Source organism: Globicephala melas, chromosome 14 (assembly GCF_963455315.2).
Source record: "Globicephala melas chromosome 14, mGloMel1.2, whole genome shotgun sequence".
Lineage (NCBI taxonomy): Eukaryota > Metazoa > Chordata > Mammalia > Artiodactyla > Delphinidae > Globicephala > Globicephala melas.
The window spans coordinates 61,058,488-61,072,409 of record NC_083327.1 but is presented as its reverse complement, the minus strand read 5'-3'; the positions used below and the strand labels follow the sequence as shown (position 1 = coordinate 61,072,409).

General features: G+C 35.2%; 1 protein-coding gene across 28 annotated transcripts in view; it reads left to right on the top strand.

Moving 5' to 3' along the window:
• Nucleotides 1-13,922, top strand: part of AHI1 (Abelson helper integration site 1) — a 287,061-nt gene that overhangs the window by 64,826 nt on the left and 208,313 nt on the right. For all 28 annotated transcript variants that reach the window (XR_009558661.2, XR_009558660.2, XR_009558648.2 and 25 more), the window contains 2 exons: nt 8,922-9,118; nt 13,099-13,125. Coding sequence is in view for 11 of the 28 variants with exons in the window: in XM_030853394.3 (XP_030709254.2) it covers nt 8,922-9,118; nt 13,099-13,125 (224 nt within the window). In the remaining 17 variants the exon portion in view is untranslated. The remainder of the gene's footprint in view (nt 1-8,921; nt 9,119-13,098; nt 13,126-13,922) is intronic.

Here is a 13,922-nt window from a genome sequence, read left to right as displayed (position 1 = left end):
AGTATTTATCAGAGCAGCTGATACATTTAGGCAATTTTTAAGGAAAATGGAGCAAGCTCATTTTTTTTTATCAGTTAAATAAGCTGTGAATGAGACCACAGTGGTAACTAAATGTATCATTCATCTTTCAGTTCTAGCAAAATCTGTGAAGAGTCAGCAAGCGTCTTTCCCTGTTAAGCATGTGTTCAGGTTGTGGTCTTTTGGGTCTTTCATTCTACTGACTTTTTGCTTTTTTTGGTAAGAAATATGATTTTTACTTTCAGAAGGCAGTTTTATTTGCCTGATGTTGAAAGGGTTAATCATCTAGTAATACAAAATTTAGTCACAGTGTACCACAAATAATGTACTTTTAGGATTCCCATAATAACAGAGTACTAGTCAGAGAAACGGCTTCTAATGAATTAAATGTATGAAGCTAGACTTCAGCAATTAATGTTCTGTTATTAATCAATCTCTAGGATCCTGTTCTACATGTAATGATAATTATGTCTAATACTTACAAAGCATTTTCCATGTTCCTGGTACTATTTTAAGCACTTTACCCATATTTTTTAAAGTTTCACAGTAATCTTATGAGATAGGTATTATAATTATTCCCATTATGGGAGCCAGGACTTGGATCCATACAGGCTGGACTTGGAGTCCATGCTCTCATTTGCTACACTAAACTGCCTTTTTAGCAGATTTCCTGAAATATTAGCTTTTGATTGTGTAATATGCAAACTTTTTTTTTCTACAAAACTATTTATTTTATGCCTCTCTGTGGAGTATGCAGTTTCTTTATATTGTCTATACTTTGTGGGAAGCAGAGTTGGAGGTTTATTTGTCTTTTTATTACTGGTACCTAGTCTGAATACTGGCACATATTGAATATACATGTAGTATTTTAAGCAGGATCAAGTCTTAATTTGGGAAGTTCTCAGCATTATACGGTAATCCCAGGTAATGAGCCTAATTTTTCACTAGGTGGCAGTATCTCCTGTGAATCAGTATTAACTCTGGAGTGCTTTTCAGTCATAGTGTTTTAGGTAAAACAAATCTTCATTGAGCATTTATTGTGTGCCAAGTTGAACAGTGCTGTGAAACCCAGGAATCAGAACCATGCTCTTTTCCAATCTTTTGTGCTTCCTAAGTAGTTAATTAAACCTCTGGGAGAATTTTAGTTAAACTGAAAAGCAGTCTACCATTGACACTAAACATGATTTTATTTATAGAACTCATATTTATTAATGATCAGCTGCATCGTCATTGTTGATAGGTTTATTTTTCACATTGTGACATGTTTTACCAGAATTCAGGGCAATATATACCTTTACATTCCTATATAACTTGCTCAGTAACAAAAAGCCCATGGTGTTTACAAGGCCCTATGTCTAACATCCTACCTGTTATATTACTGATGTGCAATAAATACTTGAAATAAGGATTTAAAATCCCATAGAATAGCATTTTCCCCTTACATTTTATAAAAATATAGAATGAAAGGCATGATCTGTTAGTAAATTTGGGGCTACTAATGATAGTGGTAGTAGTAGTAGGTAATATTTATCAAGTATTTATGCTATCAAGCATTTATTTGTTTATTTATTAAGTATCCCGTACTCTCATGAGTATTTTACATGCATTTTCTCATACAGTTCTCCCAAATCCCCACAAGACAGTTGCCATTATTATCCCCATTTTGCAGATGAAACTGAGGCACAGGGAGCATGAAGTAATTTGCCTGAGGTCACACAATTGGTAAAATGACAACACTTGCCAGGCTGTCTGACTCCAGAGCCCACGCTCTTAAAACATTAAGCTGTCTGCCACAGCTACTTGTTTAGTCTTTGCATTTCCTATTTCATGAAGTAACTTAAGAAGGTAGCCAAATATACCTGTGGTGAAATGTAGTGTTTGTTTTCAATTTTAATATTTAGGAAGACCCCTTAAGAGTAAAAGGAGCCTTGGTTGTCTAGTATCATTATTAATTGTTCACTCCTTCACAAATGTTGGCGGTAATTATAATGCGTTAAGCCATTATATTCTCAATATAGTCCAAAATATGATTTTTCTTTATGTAATATCAAATTTTAATGTAACTACTTTTACAGTATTTTTGCAGTAAGGTAATATCTAGTTGAAATAAATTTAACATCTGTAGTTGTCTCTATAATTTAATGGTGTTCTTGAAGTACTAATTATGACTGATTCAAAAGCAAACTCAGATGTTGTAATCCTCATACTTGGATAAGACTAAGCAGTAACATATATAACTGATTGTAGGTTAGAGTTTTAGATATCTATTATTAGCTTAGTAGGAGAAATTGAGATAGAAATGCCAAATTTTAAGACATACTGAAGCTACCTATTTCTTGGTTATATCCTGAAGCATCTGTTTTAATATTCCACACATGAGGGATACTCTCATTGAAAGCTTATGTCATTCAAGGATTCAGGACGTATGGAAAACATAGTCAACTTAATGCCTTTGAGCACAAACCAGAGCCCTGAATTCCTCATCCAGGCATTTTCTTATGCTTACATTGGTGCTTTTTAAAGTGCCCCCAGGAGACTTACTTGGTGGCACAGTGGTTGGGAATCCGCCTGCCAATGCAGGGGACACGAGTTCGAGCCCTGGTCCGGGAGGATCCCACGTGCAGTGGAGCAACTAAGCCCATATGCCACAACTACTGAGGCTGCTCTCTGAAGCCTGTGAGCCACAACTGCTGAGCCTACGTGCCACAGCTGCTGAAGCACACACACCTGGAGCATGTGCACCGCAATGAAGAGTGGCCCCCACTCACTGCAACTGGGGAAAGCCTGCGCACAGCAACAAAGACCCAACACAGCCAAAAATTAATTAATTAATTAAAAAAAAATACAGTGCCCCCAAAAAGAAAAAATGGTACAGTTCCAAATAGACAACAGTGTGGAGGGAAAGACTGAAGTAGGAATTAGAGCATTTTGGTCCTAGACAAAATGCCATCGCCTTCTATTTGACCCTGGTCAAAAATTTTATCATTTCTGGATCTGTTCTTTCACCTGAAGAATTAAAATAATACCTGTTCTATTTTACCTCAGTGTTTTATCAAAGGATAAAATGAAACTAGAAAGCAAGGCACGGAGCATAGATACATGAAGCAGGCTGCGGTAGGGAAATGCTAGCTATTTTCTGTAGCAGTATATATGTCCCACACTTTCAGTTGAATAGCGTGATGTGTGATGATTGATAATGGAATAGGAAACCAACAAAACTACAATGCATGTGCTCCAGGGGATTTGGAGATAGTTTATTATATTTTTGATGTTCAACTAACAAATTTGCTGAATGATGGTAGACCCTCTTCCATTTGGTTGGCTATGAGACGTGAGTCTTTTACACTTTCTTGTATAGCTTTTTGAAGTTTTATTGGTGACACTTTATAAGTTCTACATGACATAAAATATTTCAAGAAATACAAGATTATGGGGCTTCCCTGGTGGCGCAGTGGTTGAGAGTCCACCTGCCGATGCAGGGGACACGGGTTCGTGCCCCGGTCCGGGAAGATCCCACATGGCCCATAAGCCATGGACGTCAGCACGCCCTGAGCCAGCATGTCCGGAGCCTGTGCTCCGCAACGAGAGAGGCCCACATAACACACACACACACACAAAAAAAAAAAAAAAAAAAAGAAATACAAGATTATGAACAGGCCCTGAAATACACTCAGGCTACTAGAATTGAAGTATTACTCAGTAGAACTTCTTTGATCCATTGACGCAGTTTCTTAAGATTCACTGAAGCAGGAACAAGTCAGGCCCAGTGAAATACAGTAAAAAATTATAAGCCCTTGAACATTCTTGTCTTAGTCAGTTTGGACTGCTATAACAGAATACCAGAGACTAGATGGCTCATAAACAACAGACATTTCTTTCTCACAGTTTTAAAGTCTGGGAAGTCCAAAATCAAAGCACTGACTCTTTGTCCAATGAAAGCTCACTTTCTGGTTCATAAACAGCACCTTTAGCTGTACCCTCACATGGTACAGCTAAAGACCTTATTGGGGTCTTTTTTATAAGAGCACTAATCCCTTTCATGAGGGCTCTGCTCTCATGACCTAATCACCTCCCAAAGGCCCCACCTCCTAATACCAGCACCGTGGGGGTTAGGACTCCAACATAGGAATTTTAGGGGAACACAACATTCAGACCACAGAGATTCTCTTCACACTGCAAGTGTGAGAGGAAGAGAAGGAGGATGCTGCATAACTGCTGAATGCTAGGAAACTAGAGCAGTAGACCTACCAGCTTACAGTAATCATATTATAAGTAGAAATAGAAATGTTGATAAGTAAAGTAGGTATCCAGTAAGATGACTATACACAGTAACAGGGGTATGTGTAATAGCAGATCTTGACCAAAGGTATTAAATGTTGAACCACAAAGAAATATTACTGTTAATATAGTGTAAGAAAAAGACCATGCCAATTTTTAGTTGTACTTTATTATAAAGTCAATAATATAAGTACACATAGGTTTTAATAATAACAAACCTTGTATTATTTTCAAATGCAAAGGGCACAGAATTGAAATATCTTATTTCCTCCATTCTTCCTCCTATAAAGATAAAGATCTCCTGAGGAAAACCACATTATTTTTTTATAATTGTTTAAGGCCAGAACATACACAGAAGCACAGAACTTACTATATAAATCAAGGAAGAGGGTCAGTTATGAAAACACTTTAAGAATTTTTTTAATTGTGTAAAGTCTAGAATCCCAAATTACAGGTGATAGTAGGTAAATTTAGAAGTATTTTGATGGATATAGGAAGGAAAGGAAATTGCATTTCCTTTAAGCAAATGTAGTTGCCACCTCTGTGTTCTCAGCACCATGTCCATTGCTCTGCTGTACCACTTAGCACATAGCAGTAATTTCTTGTTGACCTCCAAAAATTCAGACCCCCCAAGAGCGGGGCAGTGTTTTTGTATTCCCAGAGGCTGCTCTAGTGCACTCCTCTAAGAGTCATGAAAGGATAGGGATGAGACTTAAAATTGTGAGTTTTAAACGTATTAGTTAGATTAGAGCTAAGTTTTAAACATACAAAGTTAAATTAGTACAAGGAAGAGAAAATGACTAAGTGAAGAAATACAGTTACCTAATTGCAACATCATTCTCTAACCATGGCCTCTATGAAAATGATTTAGAAACCTTTGAACTGTTAGAAGCATAGAGCTTGAAGGAGTTTCAGAAATCATCTATTTTAACCTATTTTACAGGGAAATAATCTGTATAGTCTTACACAAATAGGTATTTGTGGAGGGCTGGGGAAGGGAAAGAATGCAAGACCTTGATCGCAGCTTGTTTGTAGTTTGTGGTATCTGAGAAGCTAGGTCTTTATGAATATTTCTGCAGATTTTTTTTATGGCTGTCTTCACAGAACTAGAGGTGCTAAAGGTAAAGTAGGGTGTTAATTTGCCTCCTTGAAATCCAGTCAGATGGCTTTCGTATAGAAAATTCCCTTTAGACAACAGAAACAAGTATTCATAATTGTTTGGGGTTTGTTTTTGTCATCTGCATCCGTTTAGGCCATTTTAATCTTTTCTGAAAGGCATCCTTAATGCCTGAAAAAATAAACATAAATATGCAGGCAATTGCCTTTGGTTATTTTTTACTAGTTAAATAAATTCCTTTTTTAAAAAAGGAAAATAATACATGTTTAGCACAGCATAAAACTTAGAAAATACAGTTTGGCAAAAAGAGTAAGGTAAATACCCAAATCCTACTGTCCCTTATAACTGTTGCTTATATCAGCCTCTGTGCTTCTAACGCATACTCACCCACTCAGGGCTTGAGGTGAAATTGTAGTTGTGTATCTGGCAAGTACAAAAACATAGGGAGTCAGAAAATGCTATTAAATAATTAAACCCAGTTTTACTTTCCATTCATAGTAGCAAAAACCAATGAAATGTTAAGAGGACAATTTTGAAAAGCAAATCAGGCAAAGATCATGGAACGGGATTTTTATGTGTTGATTCATTCATCGCTGACCCATCTACTAAAGTTAAACCTCCAGTCCATTGAGCACTCTTCTTTTACAGCTTCAAAGTTTCTCTTTGTTCTTTAAACAATCTTTTATTTGAGGTAAATAAATGTTCTGAGTGCTATGAAAAGTCCAAACTATATACTGAAAAATAGTAGTCAAACCCACAAAAATCTAAGTGTAGACACAGCTACACTTCCATCTGAAAACAGTAATTGGTACTAAGGAACCTGCATCACAGCAAGGGTGGGCTGTAAGCAGGTCTTCTCCCTCAATTACATCCCCTGGTTCTTACCACCATCAAGGTCTGCAGGGAGAGAGCCCCAGTTATCATTGAGCTGTTCTTCACTTAGAACATGTGAATGAAGTAGTACATGAATATAAAGATCAGAGACCTAAATTTTTTTGTAGGCGCTCTTTCAAATTCATGCTTCATGAAACCAAGGTTGGTAACTAAAAAAGAAAGTGATCATCATTTTGTATATTCATTTTATTGCTTTATAAATGTTTTTCTTCCAATTAATAATATATTATGAACAATTTTCTAACATGATAATTATACATCTGTACATAATTTTAGTGGCTGAATTCTCTTTCTTTAAATGAATACACCATAATTTAAACGACTGTTGTTGCATAATTCCACTATTAAATGTTTTTCAGTATTTTAAGGAACACTTCAGTACACATCTGGCTACACTTACTCAGTTTGTTCCGTGGGAACAAATATCTTGAGGTACAGTGGGATAGTTGAACAAGCAATAAAAGAAACATCACTTTCTAATTTGCCTTTTTCCTCTTATTTCTTCCTTAATTAGTAGTGAAGTTGAATATATAGTTCTCCTTTTTGTGAATTTTCTGTAATGGTCATTTGCCCATTTTTCTGTTGGATTATTCATTTTTAATTGATTTTATGGGGACTCTTTGAATATTAACTCCTATCACTTTTTTGTGAGCAGTTTTATTGAGGTATAATTGACATATAATAAACTACATATATTTTAACTGTACACCCTGATAAGACATATTTATATACTTGTGAGACTATCACCTCAGTCAAGATAATGAACACATCCATCATCCCCCAGAGTTACTTTGTACTCCTTGGTCATCTGTCCCTACCTCCCCCTCCTGCCAGACAAACACTATGAATTAATTTTCATTCCCTAGAATTGTATATGAGTGCAACAGTATATACCACGTAGTTTTTTTGATCTGTCTTCTTTCACTCATAATTACTTTGAAGTTAATCTGTGTTTTCAAGTTTATCAATAGTTCCTTTTTATTTCTGAGTATTATTTTATTGTATTGATATATCACAGTTTGTTTTTCCATTCACCTGTTGATGGGCATTTGGGTTTTATCCAGTTTTTAGCTATTACAAATAAAGATGCTGTGAATATTCATTTACAAGTGTTTGTATAAACATATGCTTTTATTTCTCTTGAATAAATACCTAAAAATAGAAGAGCTGGATCCCAGCGCAGACATATGTTTAAGAAGCTTCCAGACTGTTTTCTAAAGTGGTTGTGCTGCTTAACCTTCCCACCACTAGTCTGTATTTCAGTATCTCCGTATCCTTGCTAAATTTGAAATGGCCAGTCTTTTAAATTTTAGCCCTTGTAATAGGTATGCTGTGCTATTTCATTGTGGTTTTAATTTGCTTATCGTTAATGACTAATGATGTTAAGCACCTTTTCATGTGCTTATTTACCATCCATGTATCTTCTTCACTGAATCATGTGTTCAGATCTCTTGCCCATTTGTAAAACTGGCTTGTTTGCTTTCTGATTATTGAATTTTGAGAGTTAGGTTTCTTATATACAAGTGATGCTCTATTAGGTATATGATTTGCAAATATTTCTCCCAGCCTTTGGCTTTTCTTCTAATTGTCTTAAGAGTTTGAAAGAACAGACGTTTGAAATTTTTTTGAAGTCCAAAATTGTCAATTTTTTCTTTTATGGATTTTTAAATTATATAATTGTATAATCAAGAAAATACTATTTTAAATGATTACTTTTTATTTGTTCTCCTTTGTACTTACAGGCATTTAAAAATTTTCAAATTCATTTATTTAAATGATCAAATGAGATCATGTATGTGAAAGCATCCTAAACATCATAAAGTACAATACAGGTGCTAATACCCTTGTTGTCGTCGTCATCATCATCATCAAAAACATTCACCCTTTGAGCCATCTATTCCACTCTGGGGTATTAAATCCAAAGAAAGGATTCTTTTAAAAAATAAATTATGAAAGTACTTACGCATAGCCTATAATGAGGGAAAACAGAAAGCATTGTAAATATTTAGCAATAGGAGAATACATAAATAAACTATGGCGCTTCCTTAGATGAGACATTGTAAAGCATTTATAAATGGTAATTACATAGTTGTAGAAATATGCAAAAACTTACATTTAAATTGAAAAACTGTTCAATTGTGTTTACACTATGATATCTTACATAAAATGTATATATGAATAAAGATAGAGGTATGAAGATACGAAAACAGTTGTTTTAAGGAAATGGGTTTGTGAATAATTATTGTTTTTGTGTTTTCTTTATTATATTATGCCTTTGATTTTTTTATATTGTGTTTTCTGTATGCATCTCTTCAAAGTTAGAATCCCCTTCCAATTTGTTATGTTTACCAGACCAAGATACTGCATGGCCTTCAAGGCTCAATTATACTACCTGACATGAAGTTATCTATGAAATTATTATATTTCCTTTTTTATGGTTTACAGTATTTAATAATTTCACATTTTGTTCATCATGTTGTATTATTATTACCCAGTATTTAAAATGTATTATGTACTTTCTGATCATTCCTTTAATGCTACAATTTCATAGCTTAATTATTTCATTATGCTTTTGCTGTGATGATTTGAACTAATTATGGACTAATTTTTCCAGTTGCCCAGCAGGAGGCTGAAATGTTCAAACGCTACAATGGAACCTTTCCATTACCTGGAATACACCAAAATCAAGATGCTTTATGCATCTGCCCTAGACTGCCTCATCAGGGCTCTTTTCAGATTGATGACTATGTCCACACTGAAAATTCTTCAATGAAGATGCAGCAAGTGAAACAGAGGATCGATTCTGTCACAGTATGTTTACTTATTTTATGCAGTTGAGAAGTTGGAAACTTTAAAACCATTTCAGTTCTGTTTTCCATTGCCATGCCAATAAATATTAACTGAAAGAAGTAGTTACTTAAATCTAGGCTTTCTTATACATTTATAGTTCCTTTCTGATACTTGTTCTAAAATCACTTAACTGCAGTAAACAAACTGAACGTAGGATAATCTATTAGGCTTTTCTGTCTTGATATCTCTGTAAAGATCAGCCCAGGACTTGTTTCTCTATTTTAAAATATATGTGTGTATATGTGTGTATATGCATATATACAACATGCAGACACGCACACACAGCAAATACCAACCTGGGAAAATGTCTACACAAAATATATAAATGGAACAGCCTTCTTAATATGCAAGAACTAAAAAATAAAGAAAATAGTGAGACTTCAACAAAGAAATGGATAAAAGAAATAAACATGTACTTTCAAAAAGAGTAGGTACAAATGTCTCATAAGCGTATTTTAAAGTTCTGTCTCACTTCAGAGAAAAGTAGTGCCACAGAAACCAGATATTGCCTGTAAAACTGGAAAAGAGATGATGAAAATCAGGAGGAGGATGCTTGATTAAAAGTCGTGTGGTATTCTGTTGGTGGTAAATTACTATACAGTGTTTCTCAAAGATAAGTGGTAAAATGTATTGAGAAGCTTGAACATCCTTAAAAATACTTAGGCTTGGGCTTCCCTGGTGGCGCAGTGGTTGAGAGTCCGCCTGCCGATGCAGGGGACGCGGGTTCATGCCCTGGTCCGGGAAGGTCCCACATGCCCCGGAGCGGCTGGGCCCGTGAGCCATGGCCGCTGAGCCTGCGCGTCCGGAACCTGTGCTCCGCAACGGGAGAGGCCACAACAGTGAGAGGCCCCCGTACCGCAAAAAACAAACAAACAAAAAAAAATACTTAGGCTCTTTGACCCTAATAGTTCTTTTAGTGAGAATTAGCCTGAGCACCTTGAAGAGAGAGACTTTGCGGGCTTGTTGTGTTCCACCTTGTGGCACAGTGCCTGGCATTTAATAAATATCATCCTTTCCCCTCCTCCTTTGATAGGGATATTGACCAGTTTTAAACCCAATATAGGAGGAACTACAGTGAGACATCTTTTAGTTCTGACTGTACTTTCTTCCTCTCTCCTTTCCTTTCTTCAGAAAGTTAGAGAGTGTGGGGTATACAAGAGTGCAGATCACTCAGACAACGGGTTCAGCTTTAGTTGGAATATAGGGGAAATTTTTTTATATTTATCAGTATAAATTTTAGAATAATATGACTATAAATTAATATTTCAGTGTTGTAAGACTTTATATTTTAACATTTTAAAATAATTGAATAATGAATGTGTTCCAGATTTTAAAAGGAAGTATGAATAGATAAATGGAGTTCTAAAAATTAGAGAAAAATATTTATTCGCTAGGAAAAAAAAATGGCCCATGTCTAAAGCCTTGCATTGCAAGATGATTTCATCTACAGACTAAAGAGCAACTCACAGATAGATATATAAACACAAGTTTCCTACAATCTGTCAGTCTTTACACTGTGAAACTTAACATCCTGGAATCACCTTGGGCTTGTAGCTTTTCTCCTGCATCATTTTTTATAGCTGTCATCCTCAGATAAATGAAAGGAAAGTAGATGTAAAAGAAAAATAAAATCAGAAAAATATTTTTTAAGATATGAAACCAAAGGCAAGGGGAAAGTAAATTGATAATTTATTATAAGAGAAAAACTTGTTTCTCATAGAATCATTGATTTATTTAGCTTTTACTAAACTTTTCCTTTTAAAAATTATGCTTTGGGATTGTGGTAGATTGAGGCTGCCTTTGGAAATGAAAGCTTTGTCTATTTGCTGTGGTTTTTGAAAAACCATATATTTCCCGTGTTAAGAGAATTCTCTGAACTTTTTTTTCAAATGCTATCTGCAGTGTGTTTTCTCTGAGAATGTATGTAGCATATATGGGAATCAAAACAAAATGTCATCTTTGTTCCCACGGAAGCTCCATTCTTTTTATGTTTTGCAAGCATTTAGGTTGACTGGATTCTCACCTTTTGTCACAATGCCTTTTCTCTTGTTTCCTGAGCTGTGTTTTGGTAGACCCTAAATTCCTTTTCCTGTTAGGTTTGTTACTTAGTCTAAAAGACTCTGTCACTGGTCTTCTATGTAGAAGTCTAATAGAGAAGACTATATTACTTCTATATTGTAGAAGACTGTATCCCTGGAGATACTCCTTTCTTTGTAACCACAAAAGGAATGCTTTTCTGATAAAATACAGTTCAAGTTTAGGGTGTGATTTGTGTGTGTGTGAATTGCATAATAAATTCAGTTCCTCAGGTATCTCATAGGTGTTTACTCATGAATGAGAAAAGGATGCCATAAATAGACAATTTTCCGTTCTTGGTAGCTTTATCATTTACTCATAATAAAACTCTTTTAACTGTTTCGTACTTAACAGAGCCGACTTTGTGCTACTACTGCAGCAATACCTAAAAGGCTCTGCAATCCAGATAAGACCTCACAGGTAGACAGTATCTTGAGAGCAGTGACACAACTCTTTCTAAGGTTTCAAACCCAGAAATTTGGTCTTATTAGTGTATCCAGAGCTGCTCAGAATCTGGGGTACCTGGTAATAGTAAAGAGTTCCACAAAAAGTTGATTTATAAACTTAAACATCTTATAATGGAAGGTATACCTCTCCAGCTGCTTGAGCACTCAAGACCACTTGCCCTTTTAAAAATTAACGTGATATCTGGGTCAGTGATCACAGAGCTGATTGTTAAGCAGAGTCATAGGAATAGGGATTGAATGGGTTTTTAAATGTTTTATGCCAATTTTGAAAAAAAAAAAGATTAATTTTCTCTACCCCACAGGAGATATCACCGTATAATAATTGGTGATGATTAACATCTGTTTAATTATGAGTAGAAACTGACATAATGAATTCCTGGTACTGTGCTAAGTGTTCTACGTGTTCACTGTATTTAATCCTCAAAACCATCCTATAATGTGGATGCTAGTATTATCCCCATTTTACAGAAGATGATGTTGAGGCTTACAGAGGTCAAGCAATATTGCCAAGGTCACACAGATGGAAACATTGGAGCTGAGATTCAGTCCAGGCAATCAGAATCTCATGCCCACAGTCAGTTTTACTGTCTCCTTTTAGTGATTGAAATGACTGATATCCTTTAGATGTAGTCTATGTCCCTTAGAAATTTCAGATTAAAAAAAAAGGACACTCTTCTTTTTCAGTTCTTTTTTTCTAAACTCCACATTGATTGTTACCATTTTTTCCTAGTGCTGTACTAGGCTGATGATATATGCTGGTTAACAACCTTAATTGGACTAGAATATTATTTGTGTCTCTCTAGCAGCAAATTTACAAGTCATCTATTTTGTGTTGCCTTTGACTAATTTCTTTTTCAAAAGTGACTTTTTCTTGGCCTTATCCTATGAGTTGTAGGCAGTCCCCTTTTGTAGCTACTCCAGTCATATCCTTTACTCCTCAGAAGTGTTTACTATTAGATTTCCTCCGAAGTAAATTATTAATTTGAGAATTATATGTATGGGTATTCTTATTTATAGAGATAATTATACACTGCAGTTCAGAGTGTGTCTTTTAGATATGTTAGTGTCCCAGTACAGAATTTTAGTGTTTATGCGAAGTTTACTGAGGAGGCAAATTTTTCTTGAGGCAGTTACATGTGGGCCCTCCAGAGTCTTGTTTGTCAGTGCGTTTTGCTTTGGCAAACCAAAATCATGTCATTGAGTCTCTTTAATTTATACTCTTTCCAGCTCATTGGAACAGTGCAGAGTGACACCTGCAGGTGATAGATTAAAAAACACTCTCCCAAATGTTGATTTTGGTTATTAAGAGATTAATATCTGAATGTGTTAAAAAGAGTTGATATTTTATTAAATGAAATTATGAGTATTTCTTTACTTATTTTATCCTATTTCTTTTAGGAGGTGATACGAGCCTGTGCTGCAAAGGTGAGTGGTTTTTGTTGTTGTTTTAGAATTTTGTTTATTTTTTTATACAGCAAGTTCTTATTAGTCATCCATTTTATTCATATTAGTGTATACATGTCAATCCCAATCTCCCAATTCATCCCACACCCCTCCCCCACTTTCCCCCCTTGGTGTCCATACGTTTGTTCTCTACATCTGCGTCTCTTTCTGCCCTGCAAACCCGTTCATCTGTACCATTTTTCTAGGTTTCTATATGCGTTAATATACGATATTTGTTTTTCTCTTTCTGACTTACTTCACTGTGTATGACAGTCTCTAGAGTGAGTGGTTTTTATTACCAGGAAGATAACTTTAGTTTTCATTGTGATGCACCAAAGAATTGAAATGTACCATTCATGGTTGTAATAGAACTTTTACAAAGTTCATCTGATACATATCTTCTGCATTTGAGCTCGGATTTATCAAGGAATCGTAATACTGGCACCTGAGAATTCAGCAAGTAGCTTCATATTTCTGAAGATTTAAAAATATTAAGTGATTGGGTTATACTTTCAGTAAAGGGCCAGCAAGATCATTTCCTTCTCTGAGAAAAATATTATATGATACTTTATAGGTAAGAGAGAGCAATACAGTTCCAATGGGTGAATGCTGAGTAAAGTGTATAAGCCTTGAAATGAACGTAAGCCACACGTAAACGGCAGTGATATATTGTGCTGATAATGCTCTGGATCATTTATACCGTGTTTCATACTTCCTTTCCCATTTAACTGTATAACAATCCTGAGAGACAGATTAGATATTATTGTTATTCCAATTTT